This window comes from Xiphias gladius, chromosome 7, assembly GCF_016859285.1.
Source record: "Xiphias gladius isolate SHS-SW01 ecotype Sanya breed wild chromosome 7, ASM1685928v1, whole genome shotgun sequence".
NCBI lineage: Eukaryota > Metazoa > Chordata > Actinopteri > Istiophoriformes > Xiphiidae > Xiphias > Xiphias gladius.
In genome coordinates, this window is record NC_053406.1 from 12,786,939 (window position 1) to 12,810,732 (window position 23,794).

The 23,794-nt window shown below is 39.7% G+C and overlaps 1 protein-coding gene across 3 annotated transcripts in view; it reads left to right on the top strand.

Moving 5' to 3' along the window:
• The window catches only part of gria4a (glutamate receptor, ionotropic, AMPA 4a), a 99,139-nt gene that overhangs the window by 40,883 nt on the left and 34,462 nt on the right, over window positions 1-23,794 (top strand). For 2 of the 3 annotated variants that reach the window (XM_040130407.1, XM_040130408.1), the window contains exons 3-10: window positions 757-996; window positions 4,240-4,292; window positions 4,580-4,711; window positions 7,860-7,913; window positions 8,785-8,943; window positions 13,878-14,045; window positions 14,733-14,837; window positions 15,744-15,854. In XM_040130407.1, the coding sequence (XP_039986341.1) occupies window positions 757-996; window positions 4,240-4,292; window positions 4,580-4,711; window positions 7,860-7,913; window positions 8,785-8,943; window positions 13,878-14,045; window positions 14,733-14,837; window positions 15,744-15,854 (1,022 nt within the window). Of the gene's footprint in view, window positions 1-756; window positions 997-4,239; window positions 4,293-4,579; window positions 4,712-7,859; window positions 7,914-8,784; window positions 8,944-13,877; window positions 14,046-14,732; window positions 14,838-15,743; window positions 15,855-17,398; window positions 17,435-23,794 lie in introns of those variants that run through there. The other variant, XM_040130409.1, reaches the window with a different exon arrangement.

The window sequence follows — 23,794 nt, forward strand, 5'->3', positions numbered from 1 at the left end:
ATGTTTGTGTGCGTACATGGATGGATCTTAAGGATGTTAAGCTCTAAGCAGGTGGGGTTATTTGACTGTAATTTCCTTAACAACTGTATAAGCAGCCATGCCAGTTTTGGCTAGTGTGAATGATTTTATACTAGTGAGAACATTCTAAAATTGCTTGCCAGGGGCTTGTAGGGTACTTGTGTGATATTCACCTTGAGTTAATTCGTGTTTGCAAATGTGTGGGCTTACACCTTATAACTTCATGTGTATGCATGTGAGGTGGCAGAGAAGAATGTGTCTCATGTTGATTTGGAGAAAATAATGTTTGTTTTTCAGAGGAAACTCAACAAAACTTCAGTAAAGACATTTTCAAGATTTATCTCAGTTAGACTTTTTTGGTAAACTAGTCCCATTTACGGATGCTCTCACACACACCAATCAGAGAGTGATGTTTGTTGGTCAAATTAAGAGTGAGAAGTTGTAGCTGACATAAGTTGAGGCTGTCGCACAATTAAAATGGTTGACATGTTTAACCAGATTCCACAGTGTGAATTTATTTATGGACCATGTGTCTGTCTCTGTTCCATCCTCTTATTTGCTACTTTTCTACTCTGTGCATTTGCAAAATCAATGCAAAGCTTTCAAAAAAACCAGCGTCACTGGGTGTACTCTATATTTGTTTCTCCTAATTTTTTTCCATTTAATCTCCTTTTTTCCCTCTTCCATCCTGATCCCTCTATCTCCAACACCGTCCCTCCTATCTTCTTACATCGTCAGTCTGCTCGCAGTATTCAAGGGGGGTCTTTGCCATCTTCGGCCTTTACGACAAGCGCTCGGTGAACACGCTGACATCATTCTGTGGGGCCCTGCACATCAGCCTGGTGACACCAAGCTTCCCAACTGAAGGAGAGGGCCAGTTCACCCTGCAGCTCCGGCCATCCATCAGAGGGGCTTTGCTATCACTGTTGGACCACTATGACTGGAGCCGATTCGTCTTCCTCTACGACACAGACAGAGGTAAATATATATTTTAACTAGGCATACAAAGATCTGGTGTTACAAAATAATAAATGCCCCACAATTTGACTGCCTTAAATGTATTTTTGGACATAAATGTATAATATGGTTTAGGGTTCTGAGAGAAATTTCCACATTAAGAAGTATAAACAACCTGGGAAATCAACAATTCACTCAGTGTTATTGTTGGACCTTGAAGCTGATTGGTCCTTTTATAATATGAAAGCATAAAATAAAAAATGGACACATTATTATTAGTCAGTGAGTTCAGGGATTGAGGAAGGGAAATGCATGGCTGGACTGAGTTTAAGGATATGTTAATTTTTAAATTCAAAACGGTTTTGTAGTAACCAAGACTTTGCCTTAAGTTACCTCATCTATTTTCTACTCCAGTTTCTTTCCTTGTTGGTTTTAAAGAGAAAGGTCAGAGAGGGAATTGGGGAAGGTATCCGAAAGGGGCTGTAACTCAGCATTATAGTCTACACTCATTGTATACCAGAACTGTCCAAATGACTGTAATTTGAGCAGCATTGTCTTCTTATGGAACCACGAGAGATTCATGAACTCTGCTGTGATAACTAGAGCTAACTGTGTAGATCTGCTGTCTTCAGTTCTCCGGGCCTAAGTTCAGAACTCAGTTATGGAGGATTAAAATAGATTTCAAAATTAGTCTGGTTCAAAACACTTTTTGCATGAATAATTAACTGTTAGTTTGGGTTTAGTTTGGAATGGCACACGGACAACAATATAAGAATATTACCAAATCACAATCATCTTGTTCAAAGTCTATTTTCCTGGTATTTTTTGGCGTTAATTTAACTCCCAAATCTAGCCTTGTTCTCATGGAAAAAGTACAAAGGTGGTGCTATTGGAGCTGCACTCTCCAGATGAAAAGACACAGCTGCAGAAACAAGGGTGTAGTTTGGCACTTTTCAGCCAGAAACTAGTGTTCGGCCTCAACTCTTGCAGCGTTCACCTGCCTTTAATTAAACCATCCCATCATGCAGTGCATGGAAGTTAGTGAAACAGGCACAGCTGACACCCTCAGCCCCTAGCCACCGTCATGGGAATGCTTGGCACGTTATTTTTTTCTCTCTATCTCTCTCTCTCTCTGTCTTTCTCTCTCTCTCTCTCTCTCACACACACACACACACACACACACACACACACACACACACACACACACACACACACACACACACACACAAACAGAGACTAATTCCCTGCCACAGGGAGAGAAACACAGGTCAAACATGATGCAGAGTCCCCAGACCACAGAATAGTGGCGTGTTAGTGAGTCAGTGAGCTGCACAGTGTGTGTATATGTGCATGAGTGTGCAGTTGCGTGTGCTCTCTCTGTGCCTCTGCCAGCCTCCCTAAGGTCCAGGTTGTCTGGGTTCGTACCCAGGGGGAGCAGAGGGAGAAAGAGAAGGGAAGAGGGGGAGCTGGAGGGACAGGTTAGGTGAGTTGAGCTGGCGGAACAGCCAAAAAGAGAGAAAGCAGCAAAGACAGGTGCGAAACGAGAGAGGAGACAAACAAGGTGGTGGGGGGAGAGACAGGAAGAGGAGATTGGGGAGGTAGATGGGAGGCAGTGGAGGGAGGCAGGGGGGAGATTATAGAAAGGACAGAATAGAGGAGCAAGACGACAGACAGGATCTCAAGCCTCTGGGGATATATTGTAGCATATAGAAGGGGGAGGAGGGGTGAAGATTGAGAAAATGGGGGGAAGGAGGTGGAAATGGAGCGAAAGATAGATGCCTAGAGTTTGGGCTGTGCTCACCCGTGACTTGGCCAAGGCAGGGCCGTTCATTATAGGCTCCCATCAGGCCCTGCTGCTGGTAATGTGCTGGAAAATGGGCAGTAACGTTGTGATCTGTTTTATGCTTCCTGCTCTGCTCTGCTCCAAACACAGGCTGCTGAAACACACTCACACACACACACACACCATATACAGTACATGCAAATTGAGGTATGCCCAGTAGATGAAATATATGTGCCTTCTGTGCATGCCTTAAATTAATGTATGTACCAATGGTGCAAAACACATACACAAAGAACAATGTCACAACTCACTTAAAGACAGATTCCACTTCGCTGCAATGTAAACCATAATAATACACAGATACACACAGACACACTTCAGACTTCAGATGTGTTTTGTGCTTCTACTGGAGCAGTAAATAGCTCCCACACAAAAGTAGAAAATACAGGGTAACATTTGGTACAGTTGCACTGCAGTGTGTGAGTGAGTGTGTGTGTGTCATTTTGTGTTGTTGGTCACATGTGTGTCAATTTATGTCACTGTGTTTTATGCAGACATGTACTGTGTGAGTCTGTGGTTTTCATTGTTTGCACGTGCATATGACTTTAAGTGAACTGTGACATTTTTTTTTTTTTTTTTACCCAATTCCCATTCCGTCTCAGAGCAGAGTTAACAACTATTTGGACGTTTGATACAGATTACAACGATCATTATGATAAAAAACTGTGCACCATTTATGATTATTATTATTTTTCATTATCGTCATTTTTTCCACTTGTTTCGAACCATTTAGACAGCTCTTCAATCTAATGCTGCTCATAGGATCATATTAACTTTTAAACTATCTAAACCAATTTAATATCAAGCCAAGATGCAAATTCACCCCAGTCAAAGCTGTACTCAGTCATTTTGTAGAAAAAAAAAAAAGAGTTCTTTTCTGTGTTTTGTTCCAGGCTATAAAATTGATAAGTGGCAGTCTGATCTCAGATGAGTTGCATTTGAATCAAAGTTCTCTACTAAAAAAGAAGCCATGACGAGTTCAATTTCAATAATAATGTCACTAGCAACATTATCACTCTCAACTAAACTGACAGACTATTGTTTTGACTCATAACTCTTTGTCCGGATAAGTTCTGTGGGTTTGTTGATAAAGTGACATTCAAGAGAGGACTGTTGCTTGGATTGCTAGGCGCTTTATCCCACTTTTGAGGACAAGATATTAGTGTATTGCTTCTGTAAATTATATCGGCTGATGACACTGCTGGAAAGTAATGCACAACTGGAAACGCTTTGCTGATTCAAGCATTTAGTGTAGTTATATTGTGGAAATTGAGATGCAAATACTGGTAGGATTTTTTTTTTTTTTTTTTTGCAAAAATTGCAAAATATAATCACTCCACGTCCAAACTGCAGACTCTACCTAGTACAGCATTAATTCTTTCTTTCCCCTTTTTTTCCTTCCTTTACTCTCTGTTTTGTAGGTTATGCAATACTGCAGGCAATTATGGAGAGAGCGGGGCAGAACGGATGGCAGGTCAGGACACACACAGACACACACATTCTTAGAAAGAAGCCAAAAACACACACGCAAGAGCATTCATGATCTCATGCGGCATACATACGTAATTTACACAGCCACACACACAATGCATACACATAATTATAATTTGGTTCTTGTCATTTATTCTTCAAACACCATTGTTAACTTGCTTGTGGTTTGTATGCATGATCTTATTCTTACATGCTGTTAGTGTTTGTATGCGTATACACATTTCCTGTTTGTATGCATATATTCACATGCATACATGTATGTTGACCCAGGTGAGTGCAATCTGTGTGGAAAGTTTCAATGACGCAGCGTACCGCCGACTCCTAGAGGACCTGGATCGACGTCAAGAGAGGAAATATGTCATTGACCTGGAGCCTGAGCGACTACAGAACATCCTGGAACAGGTAATTTTATCGATAAGATAAACCAAATAACCTTAGCACACCAAATTAACCATACGATTGCAATAGACCATATTATCAGAAGATAGTGGTACGGGGGTCAGCAGAGTAATTAGGATGTAAACCCACCTTATTTCCATGTCCCACCATTTTTAAGACAAAATAATAACAAATTTACTGCACACAGCACAATTAGTAGGATGGAACTAATAAAAATTAGGTAATTAACTATGTAACTAATAATTAACAAAGAAATTAAGAATAAATAAATACGTGAGTTTTTAGTGGTGGATATTTACCATTACATCGCACAGTACGTTACTAAAACACTCCATAGTCCCGAGCTGGAGTACATTACAAAATTTAAAAAAAAAAAAAAATCTCAGGCACGTGAAGATATTTGAGACTGCTCTGGAACTTGAACGACACTGCAGCATTTTACATCATGAGATGCTACTTTAATGGAGGCCACATTGTAGTTTTATGTGACTATCACTGACTACAGACATGGCAGAGATTACATCACTGACCGTGACCCAACAGCCCTTAACATTTCATAATGAGGTACAACCACACCACGGTAACACATTATTACCATCTTAAAACAACCTGTGAGAAAAAATTAATACAATTGGAGTCAGTATTACATTACTAATGATTATCGTATTTTTAGTTGTTTAATTTTTATTGTAGTTTTTTTTTCTTTGCACTGTATTACCGGTGTCTGTCTGCCTGCTGTCTGCTCCAGTCAACTAGTTGCAACAGCACTCCTTATGCTTTCTGACATCTGGAAAGAAAACAAGGTTTGAGATTTCCCCTGGAGTTCCTAACGCGGAATGAAAAATGCGGCTTCCCCAACAGCCACATCAGTGCGCTATTCCAGTAAACTCACTGTACTGTCCACTCAGATACAGCTTTTGAGCACATACACACACACACAGACACACAAACGCATGAAGTATATGAAGGCACACACTCTGACACCTTATGCTTGTCCAAGTTCATTAGATTATCTGTCTTGCTTGATGGTTGAGTCTTGAGCTCTGACAGGTGTCACAGATGTGGATGTGTTTGTGTGTGTGTGTGTGTGTGTGTGTGTGTGTGTGTGTGTGTGTGTGTGTGTGTGTGTGTGTGTGTGTGTGTGTGCCCTTTGACTCAGGTTTCAGTGTAACATGCCATTGGTTCTGCCACCTGTCATCACATCTGATCCTGTCTGCACATCTGACAAACTCAATGACACACACACTGCTAAAAGCACACACACGCACAACTTGTCTCACATTAGTTGTGAGGACACTCACTGACATAATGCAGTCGCTAGCCCCTTACCCTAACCTTAACCATCACAACTAAATGTCTAACCCCAACCCTTACCCTAACCCTGACCTAAACCTAATTCTAACCTGAGCCCAAAATCCAAGTCTTAACCCTCAAATAGCCCTTTGAGTTGCGAGGAGCCAAAATGTCCTCAAAATGCCAAAATGTCCTCAAAGGGATTTTTCAAACCAAATTTGTCCACACAACCATAGAAAAACATACAGACACACAAACACACACACACACACACACACACACACACACACACACACACACACACACACACACACACACACACACACACACACACACTCATACATAAATACATATTCCTCATACATACATAAACACTTACCAGTAGTACATAGACATAAAAAACATGCTGTGCGCTATAGGCCAACAAACATAACACAAACACACCAGCTTTTACAGTAAATGCACATACTCGGACTGCTACACAAACACACCAGTAGCCATCCTAGACAGACGGACCGACAAACTGTTTCTTAATTGGCTTCTGTGGTGAGTGAACAGACAGACAGAGACACACCCACCTACCCACCCACAAACACACAAACACACACTCACACACACACTCACGCACACACACATACACTCACACACACACACACACACACACACACACACACACACACACACATTGGTTTACACACACAAGTGGGTACTGAGACAGGCATACAGACACAAACACACACTCCCATCACAGTGGGCTCTGCAGTTCTGGCACTGGCTAGTGTTCCTGCTCTGAGACAGAGACTGCTCTGTTTGTCTGCCCCTGCCAGCTGCGATCTGTGTTCGTGTGAGTGTGGGTGTGCATCTGTCTGTGTCAGTATATAGCTGATGATATGTGTGGGTGAGAGAGACAGAAAGAAAAAAGAATGGAAAATGTATTAATTAGGTTTATGCACTATGTTAATATAACACAATGTGCCATTATTCACTCCATCCCATAGTACAGATTATCTGATGACAAAAAACATTACTGATTTCAGTTTTGAGCAGAATTACAAGTTTGGCTTCAGTATGCTGCCAAACTGTCAGCCATGCAATCTCACACAAACACACCAGCAGGAACACACAAGACAGACAGGCAGCAGTAATTTCTGTTCACTGGCAAAATATATTGACAGTGCATGGAGTGGAAAAGAAAAGTGCCAGTGACTTTGACATTGTTGACTGTTTTTTATGCTCTTATAGATGCCCGAGCTTAACTATATCCTAAACAGGCTTTTGTTGCAATAAATTGATGTTCTAGGGAAACCTGAAAAATACTGAAAATGTATTTTTGTATGTATGTTCATACTTAACTTGTCTGCGAAAAAATGTTGTCAGTGACCATTTTGCATATATGTCAATATGAATGTTAATTTTTAAGCCAAATGACTTCACAATTGGATCTACTTACCTTATCAAGGATATAACCAAAACAAGTTAAATCATCCTTCTTACAGGATGCAGGTTTTTTTTTTTTAAATTAAGTTGGACCAGGCCGGCTAACAGATAACACTGTCGAAGCTTTTTAATTGTGCAATGGAGACTGCGGAGTCTGAGCCAGTATAGTACCAATGACCAGTGAAGTCCTCCCAGGAATCATCCCTGCCTCTGCTTTTAATCAGCATAAGAAAATAACCACAGCCACTGTTGGGGGAAAGCAAGGGTGCCACAGATGGGCCTTGGCCCCTAAAACTTAAATCAAACAGCTATGAGTTTTGAATCCTACATGTCCCCCAGTTTGCTACACTCCGTGCATATTGGTCGATAGCAAAGCAATAATGTTTTCTCTCTCTCTCTCTCTCCCTGTTTTTCTTTCCAGGCTGTCAGTGTGGGGAAACATGTAAAAGGTTACCATTACATAATAGCAAACCTGGTAAGAACTCTTAATGGTATTGCTTTCAGCTGTTATTTTGAGATATGTTTGCTATGGTGCTTTAACATGCCAGAGAGATTGAACAGCAGGTTGTTTGGACCCACAACAGGCACACAAATATTAGAAAAATGAAGCTTTAAAAAATTAGAATCTGCCATGATGCACAATCAATGCCTTACTTAAACCTACTCTGACATTTAACTTGTCCCAAAGTTGTAGACTGTTCTGCAGTTACTAACAGAAAAAACAAATCATGTTTGCTAGTCCCATATTGTTCTTTAAATATTCCTACTAAGGTGCTATCTTTTCTTTTACTTCAGAATTATTATATTACCATGTGTCTCTCCTTGACAAAGTCACAGCTGTAGGAGGCTGCCAGAACCCACGTCAGAAAATGAAGTATTGCTGCAATATTAATCCCTAAAATCTGGTCAACAGCAGTTCTCTCCAGGATGGTGAAAAAAGGGGCCATTGAGCTCAGGTCAGGCTAGATATGCTCCCAGAGCTTTTAGCAATTAGCATCCATCAACCCAGGATAACCCTCACATGTCTTTACTCTCTACCTCTGTCTCTGGCCCATTCCCAAATGGGTCCCTCATCACGACTATTTCACTATGAAGTGTAACTCTGCATGGAGTCACACTCACAGCTGTGGAAGCCACTCCATATTAAGTAGGTGTATAAATGATCAGGTAAACTGTGGGAGTATGTGGAGTATGATATGTCAGCAAAGGTGCAAACACTCTTTCAGAGAGTTTGGTCATACATTTGCACTCATCAACATCTGGTCTGGGATGGTCACTTTTTTCTGTGCTCGCATCATTTTTTCTCTCAAATTCTTTCTTTCTTTCTTTCTGTCTTTCTTTCTCAGGGTTTTAAGGACATATCTCTGGAGAGGTTCATGCATGGTGGGGCAAACGTGACTGGTTTCCAGCTGGTTGACTTCAGCAAGCCTATAGTCATTAAACTGATGCAGCGCTGGAACAAACTGGATCAGAGAGAGTACCCTGGATCTGACAGCCCACCTAAGGTGAAAAAACATGTCCTACCCTTAAATGTACAGATTGGAAACCTGTGTCCACAAGAGGTGCCACTACCTAAACAAATGTCATTTGGAATAGTTTCGTTGGTGGTTGCAATAGACACAAATATTTACACACACACACACACTCACATTTTGTGGCCAAATATACAGCTTCTTCAATTAGGTAACCAGTCACAGGGTGATGTGCTGCATCTGAACCATTCATTCATTGATATGGCGCATTAGGCACAGCGTTTTAGCCAATCACACTGTGACCTCAGGATTTGGGAGAGGTGAATTAACTGATCCTGCTTGTGAGTGAGTGAATAAACTCCTCTATGATTCTGTCACTTAGCGTCAAGGTTAATGTGATGCATGCAGATGCTTCAGGCTAAAGACTTCTTCTCGTGCGGCATGATATTCCGCCATGATGGCTCCGTCCTCCCCACTTTCGTTCCCCTTGTCAACAGTTTTGCATCCAAGTGCACAATTCCACTCATTGTATATGTGTCTCTCTTATTGTATATCCATATCCCTCCCCATTCACCATCCTCAGTGTCTATTTTCTATCACTATCCATGTCACTTCCTCTGTCACATTAGTGTGCCTCTATTTAGGCTCTTCCAATCCACCCTTCCATTCAGTGTCTTTGTCCCTCACTTCTCCCCCAGCACACCTTTATTGAACGGCTACTGACCTGCAGCCTACTGCGGTTAATTTCTGCATATGTTCATTGGAAATATGTTCACCTACCTATTAAAAATACATCACACTGCAGATTTCTGTCCCTTGTTCTCTGGCTCACACTCACATGCATGCAGTCACTTTCAGAGGACAGACATGCACATAACATAGTAACTATAAAAGGTGATGTTGTATGTTGTGGAGTCTTTCAGTGATGCAAATATATATTGATGGTCATATTCTTTCATTACTGGTATGCTATTTTTCACCCAGGGACCCGTGTTAATGGACTAATCATCATTCTTGTTGTTTAGATATACAAAATTGCGGCAGACACAACTGCCTGTGTTTTTAAGTTTCAGGACTGTAAACATCTTTGATAAAGTGTAATTAACCATTCCCTACCCATTGCAACCACAAAAAAACAATATTTTACCTTTACCCTTTGCAAACAAAGAAACATGACTTAAATGATTTAACACACTAAAACAGAAAGCCAGATATCTTTGGTGACAACTGATGCCCCTAAATTGCTCTAGGCTAATTGGTGCTATGTAAAAACTGAGCTCAGTTAGCCTTGGGCCAACTCATAGCCTCAGGCAAAGTAGAGCTAATAATGTGCAGTGTGAAGAGCACTATTGGGACTTCTCCCTTTTGCATTGGAGACTGGATTTTGGGCTGGCTGCTTTTGGCCATCAATCAAAATCTCTTAACCCAGCGATTCTAGGCTAGTGTGCCTTGAAATGAGCTCTGGTGTGCCTGGAGATTTTTCTGAAATGTAATGAAAATGATCAGTGACCTGGCAAAGTAATATTTTAACTTCATCAAAATTCAGCCGCAACGTTTATGATCACATATGTTTTCTCCTTACAGCCTTTTTTAGGCTTTTTCATCTCATTTTTTCACACATATCCCTTATTTGCATGATCAGAATATGAATAGGTTTACAACATCTGTGTTAGCATATTTAACAGATATTCAGGCAACCTTTATCAATAATTGTCCATGTGTAAAGCATTTAATACTTGCCAGACACGAGTTCAAAGCTAATTTTATAAGTTAAATATGCGTGTCCAAATGGATTTAAAGCTTCTGTCTTAATTTCTTTATTTCAATTTCTCATCTAATTTGAGGAGAAAAATGAATGAAAGACCTTTGTGTTTTTATGTTTCATAAACCCTACATCTGCTACATTATGTTCTCTGTAGTACAGTGTATGGTGAGATTATTTAATATCATTAAAAAAGTATAAACGTGTAGCAGTCTTTGCACTGGATTTATAAATCACCGCATATATATTATCCTGTTAAGCTGCACACATGCATGAGGCAAATGGCCACTTGCACAGTTACAAACGTTTTGACACAAACCAGATATGTGCTGTACTTAGCTTGACACTGGTGCAACTTTTAACTTTCGTGTCCTTACGCCGATGTCATGACTCATAACCACCTGATTCCATATCCATTATCTGATTTGCATTATCCATTTTCCAATTTTACATTATGATGTGAATGACAATGTCATATATTTATATAAAACAACAAGTCCATGTTGTCATTATGTACAACACTCTTGAGGCCCTGCTATATGATCTGAAATAAAACAAGATTAAGAGTCTAAAGCCATGCTAACAGCTCTGTAGGGCTGTGCTTAGGAAACAGTGATGCTTTGAGCTAGGTGCTAACATCAGCAATGCTAACATGCTCAAAATGACAATGCTGACATGCTGATGTTTAGTAGATATAATGTTTACCGTGTTCACCATCTTAGGTTACTCGTGTTAGCATGCTATCATTTGCTAATTGGTACTAAACACATAGTGCAGCTGAGGCTGATGGGAATGTCTTTAGTTTTGAAGGTATTTGGTCATAAACCAAAGTATTGGGTAATTTAAAACTTTGACTTGATCATGGTGCTAGAAGAAAAGTCACCAAAGTCATGAGGATTCATCCCCTGGGTACCATGAACATCTGTACAAACTTTCAATAGTTGAAACATTTCATTCTGGACCAAAGTGATGGACTGCTTTATCTCACTCAATCAGTTCACTCATGAACATCTTTGTACCAATGGTGTAAAGCATTAATGCAACTATGTACATTCTAAATGCCCTGCATATATTTTTTATAGATATTAGTTTCAGTGTTAAAAGTGCTACGTGCTTTCTTTTATTGCATAAATCATTTATAAATCTGATCCTTGGTCTGATATGGAAAGGTAGAGTAAATTTGAATTAGGCTATTTTTTTTTTTTAGAGAATTAACATTTTCAGGGGAAATCTGTTTCGACTTGGTGGGTTTTATCAGAACTTGGAGATTTGAATTGCTCCTAGAAATATTATCCTAAATCTGGTGTTTTTTAAAAGCCAATACTGTTTTCTATGTGTCCCGAAGGTGTTTCTATCCTGCCCCTGACAGAAACAGAAAACAGTATTCTAGTTTGCTCGGTTTAGTTGTTGTTTTCCCCAAGATTTGGATTCTACAGTCATCATATGTCATTCGCTAGCCTAAAGGCTTCTTTAGTTTCAAAGGGGACAGATGAAAGGAGGATGACATGGTTGTGCAGCCTTCCAAAACACGCCTTGTGGGATAAAAATCAAGGGATGTCAGTAAGAGAGTATACTACCTGCAGAGGCGTGGAGAACATTGGCTGAGCCAACTTCCCTCTTTCCTTGAATTTTCATCACGCAACTTGTTTCCGCTGCGATGCGAAGGCAGACTGCTGTGTGTTTGAATGCCTCTGTCTGTGTGGTGCTGTGTGTGTCTGTGCGTGGACTGGGTGGGGGTGTTGCTGCTGAGTGTGTGGTGCTGATCCCTGCTGCGCTGCTTCTTACCTATAATGAATTTGTCAAATAATCTGTCAAAATCACCACCACTTTTAAGAGATTAATTACAGAACAGATACCGATAACCTCTTATCCTTTCTTTTATTGTAACTCGCTGTTAGGTTTGAACACTGAATTTGTATAATTTACTCCCACTCACTTATGATGTGCTATATCCATGGACAGATTATGAGGTAGTGGGTCCCTGGGAACAGACATGTTAAAGGCCACCATACCTCCTACATAAGAGAGAGAGCCACAGATTCAAGAGATTTCTTTTTGCTCGTTTTGCATCGGTTTTTAGTCATTCAGAGTCTCTTTATAGTATGTGATTGACCTCCCAACAAGAGATGTTAACAGTCACTACAAACAGAGGCTCTGGCCAGTGCCCAGTAGGCCCATTCAGTTATCCGTCCAAGCCTATACTGTATACATCCTGTTTTAGAATATAACCCAATAGCCACGCTTATAAGTCTTGGGGGATTTCCCTGATTAAGTGGAGTTGATGAATGAGTTCACAATATGATTAAAATACATTTTAATGTCATTTTAATGGCTTTCAGATTCTGCCCAAAGACTATATTTGAAAAATCTAAGCCTGTCTATAACTGGCACAACGGTGAAGTTACATTACATTGGTGTTGACTGATGTTCACTGGTGTTAAGCTCATGTATCATGTATCCTGCAGAGTAAGCTACCATCATTGAAAAGGTCCTTTGAATGTTGTTGGGTTTTAAACACATCAGTAAAATTCATCGGTAATTTTTTTTTTTGTTTGTTTCGTTTTACATTGCCTTCGGGATTCCAACATTGAAATAACTGGGCTACAAATGTGGAAACATTGCCCTCACAGTATAATCTGTTACTTAAATATAAATGAAAGGGTTGACTCGCTACCAAAATTCAGATCAGATGACTGGAAAAAGCTGTGACTCTTGTTGATTGTCAGTTAATTCACAGACTAAATCTAAGTTCATGTTTTCTGAGGTTACGGGTTTGTTTTTATCAGTAAAGTTTGTAAAAACAGGAGTAAAACATGCCCATACTTTTAAAATGATCTTTATTCTAGAAATATAGTAAATACTGATTTTAAAATTTTATGTAGCTATAGCTCAGCTTTATTTTGTCAAAAAATAACAGACTTGGCCTTTGGCTATTCTAAGCCCAGGAGTCACCCTGAGCAAAGTCCCGGTCTCATAAAATTTTCACAGGAAACTTTTTAATTTCTCTCTCTCATTTCAAATTTTTGCATTACCTGAGAATTAATTGTAGTAGAGTATTAATTTATACCATACTATGTACTTGGACTTACAAAGAAGAAGTATTTATTTGCCTGTGGAAAAAAGTTTCAAAACTCATCAATAATGATCACATTTATTTTCTTTTTTCTGTCTCTTCCTTTTGTCTGTTTTCTTGTCTATTCTTCAGTATACCTCGTCTCTAACATACGATGGTGTCCTTGTGATGGCCGAGGCCTTCCGCACCCTTCGCCGTCAGAAAATTGATATCAGTCGCCGTGGCAACGCTGGGGACTGCCTGGCCAATCCAGCTGCTCCCTGGAACCAAGGCATAGATATGGAGCGGGCACTCAAACAGGTTGGCACAAGTTTGATGTAGTATAGTTTAGTATGGACAGATTTTTAAACACTTGGGCAGAAGTTCACAAATACACACACACACACACACACACACACAGACATATGCACAAACGCAGTCAGGAAAACAGCTGGAAGAAAATGTTCCAGAAATCCATGCTGACATTTATGTATTTTAAATTATTGTTGGGACTCTCATGGAGAAACCACAAGAGTCCACACAATTGCAAACTTGTGCTGCTATACCTGTGTCGACATTGCATTGACTTCCAAGCACATCTCAGGAACTTACCCTAATATTAACAATAATAAATATTAGCAATAAGCAGTATGTCTTATTCTAACCTTAACCTAGTTATAATTCTAAGCTTAACTCCATAACCAAGGCTTAACTCTAAAATACTTGTTAACCTTATGAGGACAGAATTTCTGTGTCCTGATAAATTATTCATATTATATGAACTCTCCATATTCTTTTTGGGGGAAAAATCCTTGATGCTACATTTAATTGGATTTATAATCATTATGATTACAACCCCATTTTTGATACTGCTCATGGTCAGCATTTTTTTTTTCTTCAAAAGCTATTCAATGCATTTACATTCAGTAATTACTGCTCCATACAGCAGAGTGTTTTGTTTTTTTTATTTTTCCCCAGTCCTTACTATCACTATTGCTATAAATCCAGGTGCGCATTCAGGGCCTGACTGGGAACATTCAGTTTGATCACTACGGTCGGAGGGTCAACTATACCATGGACGTTTTTGAACTGAAGAGCAATGGACCACGCAAGGTAAGCTCTCCGGCTAAGAAACAAAGATAAACGACACTTAAACACGACTGACTTTGTGAACGCCAACAAGAACATACCACTGTAAACTTAAGAAAGCCAGTTTTTCGTCATTTCAGCAAATGTGACTCTTCAGCAGGGAAGTTACTTTTAATTGCCACTGAAAGGACATAAGCTTACTGTTACTGATAAAGGATGATACCCTTAATTTTCAATGTGTGTTTCATTTGTCTTGTTTCATCCCTAATGATGGTCGATTGTTAAAATTTAACACATTTACTGCATAATCATCCCCTAAATTCTTCTCCCTGCAGATAAATATCTTCAAATAATTGCAATTGAAACATTGCAGCCTGTGTTTTAATAGCTTTTTGGAGCAGCTCCCAGACAACCTGGGGGTATATTAAATTCTGCTGTGACGTAAATAAGGAAAGTTTGAACATAATATCCTTCAAATAGCAAAAAGTAGGAGGATAAAGCTTAGATTGAAAGTACTCATAATTTCTCTTTACTGGGAAAAAAAAGCATACATGTATCACCTATGATAAAGAAATAACACCATGTTCCAGCTTCAGTGTTGCTTCAACAGCAGTGTGTGTTTATTTAAAGTTCTTGGCTCACACTCAGTATCTCTTAATATCTTCTGCAGTTCCAGTGGGAAATTTTGCTGGAGTGAGCTCATTCTGTTGATTCTTTTATTTTCTATTCCTTTCTCTCCATTCAACTCTCACATACTTTTTTTTTTTATGTCTGTTCTATTTGTTTTTTCTCTATCTTGATTTTATTGTAAGCATATTAAATTTCATATTTGTATGAACCATGCTATGAAGATTGATTGACTGACTTGCATTTTCCTCTTATCATTCTCATTCATATGCTCTATCCTCCTTTTTCCCTCGTTTCTTCCAGATTGGTTACTGGAACGACATAGACAAACTTGTGTTGGTCCAGAATGAAAATGCTCTGTCTAATGATAGCTCAGCAATGGAGAACCGGACTGTAGTCGTGACCACCATCATGGTAATGTACCTTCTGACTGCTTTCATTTCTACATGGTTTGGGTACTTTTTGATTGTCAAAGTTAATGGACAGTTTCACCCACATCTCTTTCGATCCAATTAATTCCAATTAATCATGGCCATGAAAATCTGGGATTCATTTCCCTTAGTCGACTTACAAGGTGTATTCACTGTCAGAAAACCAGGGGATACAAGTATAAAAAGGGAGCCGTGTGGCAGAATTTGAAAAATCAGATTGGGACTGGATGAGCTGTAGGAGTTGAAGAGAGCTCTCAGAGCACAGCCAGAAGCGAGTGGCACTTGTCCAGCTGGAAGACTACACTAATGTCTCATTAGAATGAAAATCTAAAACTGACCTCAGATCACCATTTAGAAGTGACCTCAGTCCAGTGTCTTTTAATGGCTTTCACATAGACACCGGTCTGCAGCCCATTTTAATTATTCCGCTTTCCTCTACAAACAAGGATAAAGGAGGACTAATCGGTGGATTTGTGCACATCCTTTGCTTACATTTGATTTCACTTCACCCATCTGCAGCCTTTTTATGGTGGCCATCCCCTTCCTGTAAATGCAATCAGTCTAATTCAATTGGACATGCAAAATGATGCAAGTGAAAGCAACTCAAAAGACTAATTTCAGCCCAGAGATAAAACAAGCCACAGATGCTTGAGCTTCAGCAGTTCGGTATTTTGTTTCAAGGCATTTTGCTTCATCCAGCAAACTCATTAGTATGACCAAAATATATGCAGTTTTACTTACTGGAGTGTCATGATGTGAGCAAATATCTAAAAGATTGTTCCAAGATTTAGCTGTGATAATAAAGTAAAATACTTGAGTGCCCCCAGTGGCTAAATGCAGTAGTGAGCAGTCAGGACTGCACTGAGGAAATCAACCACATGTGCTGCAGGAAAGAGTTCAGAAAAATGAATTCAGCTGAACTAAATGTCCCTAGTGACAGCCCCACCTCCAGACATGCACACTTCAACTGGCAATGTATGAAACCCCAGTGCAGTGTGTGGTGTGGTGCCTAGAGCCAGGCCCAAGACAAGCAAATCCTAACACAACAACATAGTCAAATAAATTAAAAGGCAAGTTGTCATTCTGTCTATTTTGAGCCTATTTTGGATACATATATATTATGTTAATATACCATCACTGTTAAAATATATCAGACTTTGTTATTGTTCTAATGGCTGTTTGGCTTGTGTTTCTTATAACATTCATTTTGTGTGGTTGTAAAAGAGATGAGTGCGCAAAACAGAGTCTGGCATTACCGTATACATCTTTTCGAAGATTGTTCCTTCCCTGTTGGTCCCCTCCCATATCTGTCTGTCATCTGAGTTTTTCCAATGCCACTATCTTCTCTCTGTCTCTCTCTCTCTCTTTCTCTCTCTTGGTGTCTTTCTTTAACTCCACACATCTCTTCAATCCCCCTCACCCCTTGATTTTAACCTCCATGCCTCCCCTGCCTGCATATTTCTCTGTGGATGGTGACCTCAGCAGGCCTTGGCTAATGTTAGCTCAGCCACCTCCTCCTCTTTGCAGCCTCTGATGATGAGGAAGCCTCTGCTGCGACACTGATGCCGGGTCTGCAGACAGAGCAACAGACTGAAACACAGACTCACCTGAGTCGCAAACCCTCGGGAAAGACAGAGGACAGACAGACTGAAAGACTGTGTCTCTAAAACTCTGTACAAGGACACGGTGTGATCTGTTGTTCTGTCATAATGCCTCTTTCATTTATGTATATTTTGTTTGAAAAGATAGGGGGGTTGTGAAATTCTTTCTTTGTTTGGAAGTGGTTTGCCATGAAATGAACACAGCAAAAAATGGCACTGAGACTGTGAGGCCTTGCTCATTGTGCTCCCGTCTTCCTCTCAAGATAAAATCCAAAGTTGGACAAGAGCTCTGTGATGGATTGTGTGGCCACTATCAAGATCTGACATTCAGCAGCACAAAATCAGCAGACCATTGGACAACCCTGTTAATTCAGACTCTTTCATTGTTTTTGAGGACACCACAATCACCATCATGTTGGATTGTTACACTTCAGAGCTCCTGCAGGAGATCCCCTCACCAAACCTAATTTCTATATTTTCTTTTTATATTTTTTTCTTTCTTTTTGGGAGGAGAGTGACACAAGGGCAGGTCTTCGTGTCAGTCCTGCATTTTGCAGCCCTCACCTTTTTAGACCCGTCTCCCTCCATCTTCATCTTTCTGCTCCGTCACTCTAAAATATACTCTCATCTACTGTATTTCAGTTTCTCTGAGAGGGTTTTCTGAACCCCCACATCTGGATGGAAGGAAAAATTGAGGAGTACATACACACATTTACACAAACACTTAGCTGCTGCTGTGTGGGTCATTCACACGTGCAGGCTCTTAAGCCTTAATATAATGAGTAATATACACGATTACACGAATACACACATGCACATTTACACAAATAAAGCCAGTATGAGCAAAGTGCATTGATGGGGAGTGATTATTAAGCCTGGTGGCATTTGCCTTTAGTATGTGCACTTGCTGGGTTTGTTAACTCCTAACATAGCCCCTGAGGATTTGACAATCTCTTGTTTATGATTTTGTTTTGGCCTTAGTTTTGCTGCAGCATACAAAATGTTCCTTTAGTGATTGGTTTAGTTGGCTTAAATATAATATTACATTATAAATATATATCTGAATGCTACCCGTGGTACATTTATAAATGGGAGGTCAATGTTCCCTTCCCTCAAAGCATTTCCTCAGGATCAGGATCTTACATAGAACTGCAGATGGGAAATTGGCACAAGGGAGGTACATTATTTATGTGATCTTATAAAATACGTCAGATTACATAAACAGACTACAAAAAATACAAGCTTATGAAAATTTTGGCTTTGGATAAATATAGAACTAATTAAACCAAAATTGTTACTAACAGAAAGTATTGTGGATGCTGGTTGGACTGAGTGGCTGGTGACTCTGGCTGGCTTCCGGCTGGCTGGTTTGCTAACTGCTGGACTAACTTGCTTGGCAGCTGACTGGCTTTTGACTGTCTTTGTTGCTGGCTGACTAACTAGGTGTAAAGCTGGCAGGTTGATGACTAACGCATTGGGTAGTGGAGTGGCTGACTGACTATCAACTGGTCAAATTACAGGCTGACTATCCGACTGCTCCTTTTCTCCCTTTATGGCTGAATAGCTGGGAGATAATCATGCTGACTCACTGGCCAAATATACGACCGGGCAAATGATTATGTACTGTAATTGCAGTAATTAATTAATTAATGAACTGACTGACCAACTGTCTGACTGACACAGGCTGTGACTAACTGGCTGCCTGGCTTGCCTCTCTGGCCATCTGAATGAATGCACGCAGGCTGATTAAATGTCTCGGTGGTTGACTGACTCGTTATGGGACAGCCTGGCGTTTCAAATGATGAACTGATTGAGTGTCCAGCTGGAAGCTTGAGTGAATGACAGGACAGTTAGGTGACTGTCCAGTTGGGGTCCTGTCTTTTTCACTGGCTGGCTAACTGGCTTACATAGCAAGTCCTGTCTGCCTTTTTGGCTCCAGTGTGAAGTGTTTCATGTCTTATCAGGCCAAACCATTTGCTTCTACAAAGCTGTTCTCTCTCTTTCGCCCACCCATTTTCCCTCTTTATGTCTGTCTTTTCAGCCCATCCCCTGTCTCTCTTTCTCTCGCCCTTCCTCTCCATTTTTCATTTTGTCATATTCTCTCTTTCTCTTTATCTCTCCTTCTCACTTTTCCCCTTTTCTGTTATTATCTATCTTCTATTTTCCTTGTAGCTATATCTGTTTGTATTCTGACCTGCTCCTCTATCGTTCTTCTGTAGTTTCATGCAGCCGTCATACCACACATCACTCTCTCCAGTCGCTTTTCCACCTATTTCTCTCTCCCATTCCCTCCCTTTCTTTTCCTTTCAACCACCTGATCTTTGCTCCTATTTTCTCTCCTCTTTTCACCTTCCCTTTTTTGCCGTGCCCTGACACATGATGCCACGTTACACACAAACATGATGCTTTCTTCCCAGCAGTAACTACATGCACGAACATCCAGTGCACACACAAACACACTCACACACAGCATTTGCATTACTACCTCCACACCGAGACAAAAGCATCTGGGGCAAACTGATAATGAACCTTAAGGAGGCTTTAAAGTGAAACAGTGCCACTGTTGGCAGAGCTCCCATTGGTATGTGTGTATCTGTATATGCGTGTCTGTTTATGTATAGTTGCTTCCATGATACTAAATTAACTCGACAAAGTAGCCTGCTCTGATTTCAAACACTTGGCCTTATAACATGATAAACCTGAGGGTAATTTGATGGAGGGGGCATGATGGCTGCATTCACCTTGTTAACACACATTAAGGAAATTATTCCCCCCCTAAATCAGCGATCTAAGATGAAAAATGAAGCAAAGAGGCACTTTGCTTCATTTTTTCATGGCTGGGTCCCTGATATGACAATTTCCCACTGTAAGATCCAGTCAACTAGTTTGGCTTTATGGAGGTCAATAATCAATACAAAAAATATGTTTGTGCTCCTGACCTGGAGGTTGACAAAATGTCATTAGTAGAGTACATCAGAAGTCATCTTTTACATTTCAGCACACTATGTACAAATTAAAGCTCTAAATGACTATGCTTAAAGGACTAGTTCAACATTTGATGAGAAATACGTTTATTCGCATTCTTTCCGAGACTTTACCTCTCTCATATCTGTCCATTTAATATATAGCTGGAGTGCTCATCGTGTTAGCTTAGCTAACTGGAAACAGTGGGAAATGGTTAGGCTGGCTCTGTCCAAAGGCATAGCAAAAATCAATTTATCAGCATCTCTAATGCTCATTTTTTAGTTGAAATATGCTCCAAAACATATCTTAATGTGGAGGAGTGCTTGCAAAAACTGTGAGAACCAACATTCTCTGGTCTTGTGAAACCAAGATTAAACTGTTTGGCCTCACTTCTAAGCGTCATGTCTGGAGGAAACCAGGCATCACTCATCACCTGCCCAGTACCATCCCAGCGGTGAAGCATGGTGGTGGCAGCATCATGCTGTTGGGCTGTTTTTCAGCAGATGGGGCAGGAAGACTGGTCAGAGTTGAGAGGAAGCTGAACAGACGAAAATACGGAGATATCCTAAATGAAAACCTTGTCCCGAGCGCTTACGACCTCAGACGGGGCTGACAGTTCACCTTCCAACAGGACAATGACCCTAAGATAACAGCCAAGACAATGCAGGAGTGGCTGTGAATGTCCTTGAGTGGCCTCGCCAGAGCCCTGATTTGAACCCAATCGAACATCTCTGGAGAGACCTATAAATGGCTGTCCACCGATCGTCCCCATCCAACTTGACAGAATTTGAGAGGATCTGCAGAGAAGAAGGGCAGAAAATCCCCAGATCCAGCTGTGCAAAGCTTGTCACATCATACCCAAGAAAGCTAAAGGTTGTAATCACTGCCAAAGGGGCTTCAGCTAAGTACAGAGTAAAGGGTCTGAATACTAATGTCGATGTGATATTTTATTTTTTTCCTTTTTAAATAAATTTGCAAAAAAATCGCTTTGACATTGAGGGGGTATTGAGTGCAGATTGATGAGGTTATAAATGAATTTAAATGATTTTAGCATAAGGCTGCAACTTAAGATGTTGAAGGGGTCTGAATACTTCCTGAATACACTGTATTTTAAAGGTATTGCAAAGTTTTTCTTTTTTTCAACCCCCAGAATGAATGGGAATTTCTGAATGAATTAACAGTGAAAGAGATTACTGTATATAGTGCTGATCCTTTTTATCCACCTAATGAATTGATTAAAAAAATTTCGGAACAAATTTGGCTTAAAGTCTCAGCTCAAATGACTCCAGAATCTTGAATTTGTATTTCACTGTATCCAAAATGAGTCTGCCCAGTACTGCACCATTTTAATGCTTCTGAATGAATATTATTATGTCCACCTGGTTACACGATTATCATTCATTCTTTTTGACTTGCTTAAAAGTAACGTGAGCTAAATATTCCCTCATCATAAAGTCTAATTTAGTCTAATTTACTTCCATTTTGTAGTAAGTTTCTGTTTTACCTTTGACTTTGTGTTCAAATTGAGTTATTTTCCTGTAGGCATGCAACAAATATTACAGGCAGCTTAATGTCATTCACCTACAGAAATGCACCAAACAATCTCTGCCGCAAAATAAGCCTTCGAGCATGTTTCCTCACAAACTGTAATGTTGCAGTTTTGTCAATACTATTTTGTGGGTCTCTGGTCGGTTAATGTCACACCAGGTTGGAAACCATCAGGTTTATGATTGCAAAACAATAAAAACTGGATTTACAAAAAGGAATGTAATCACACAGTATTTAGGCTACAACTTTAAATCACATGGTCTTGTACTTTAAAACATTTCTTTCTGCCCACATCTTAATTTCTTATAGCCTTTATGACTGCTACAGAGCAGTCTGGATGGCTGTGTTGAGCTATTAGAGGGAATTTACTTGAAACTGTTTTGCTGTACATTAACATAATGATTCATGTTGAGTCAATAGAATGAGCACCCCGGGATCTGCTAATGTTCTTACATTTTAGGAGAAATGTTCTGGCATTGAACACCATGTGGCCAATTTTTGAAAAAGCGTTTGAGAAAAATGTTCAGCATATATTCAGAACTAAATTCTTATTTGTGTGGTTGTTATTGGAAGCAATGTATTTCGCTTTAACAAGTCTTATACTGATGACTGAATAATGATTTGTGAGAAATATCGTAGCGCACTGCTTTTTGTTTGTTTTAGAATGTGTCTCTTTCTCAGCCTATGATATGTGAATTTAAGATTATTCTTATTACTTTATATTTGTTGTTATTTGTTCATGTACAAAGGAAGAGGAATGCATGACCCAAAATGTTTTTGCAACTGCTGCAATTGCAGCCTAACATCTAACAATACATTTTAAAACCAACAAAACCGTTTAACAGGTAGAAAACTAAATAGACAAAATTTTACAGTCTCCCTAATTTACCTTTTAGTCATATACAGGTAGGCAAGGAAATAGTTTCCTATGTTTCTTTGTTTACTGAAGAGAAAGAGGATCAGTTTCTAAATCCAGCTTCCCATATGTAGGTTTTGTTTGTACTGTTCGTTTTCCAATGTACGATTTTTTAATCATTCTGCCTTTTTCTAATCTACACTTGCTTTCTTTTTAAATTCAGTTTCCTTGGATGAAGATTGATCTGTCGATCCCCTGTTACTTCTATCAGAATAATTTTATTGCTCATTTGACAACTTTTAAAACATGTCAGTCTAAAATCCTCTTTGATTTAACTGAATTCCTGTTCTTGTTTTCATTGTGAATCAATATCCTGAATGAAGAATTCAATACAAAATATGTTTTCATTTTGTATAGTGTTTTATGATTCTTCATAAACCGTTTCAAAGCTTGAGAGTGTTGGATCTTATAAACGCCTGTTTGAATAATTGAATGAGATGAGTCTTTGATTAAGAAGGGTTTGATAGCATTTTAATAGGCTTGGTTTCCGTCGAATTACAGGGTGAGCACCCTTAGGCATTATGCCATAACTCACTGCTCCTGATGGATATGCTGTCACTCAAAAGTCTGTGTGTGTCTCTTTTCTCTGTGCATATCCTAGCTGCTGTAATGTGAGTGCATGTTTCGCTGTGATCACCTACATGCTTCTGTCTGGATGTGTGTGTGTCATTCTTAAGACACTCACCATGTCTCTAGACAACATTAAACTCTTTCTTTTTGCTTGCATCTTTATTAACTGCATGCACAGAAATCATTTTACCCCTTACGACTCATTGCTAAAGCAGCAGTCTTCCTCCCTTTTTCTTCTTCCTCCCTGTATTTTTCCTCATTCTCTTGTACATTTCTCTCCTCTTAGCATTAGTGGTCCCAGTGGAGTCATGTAGTGTCAGACAA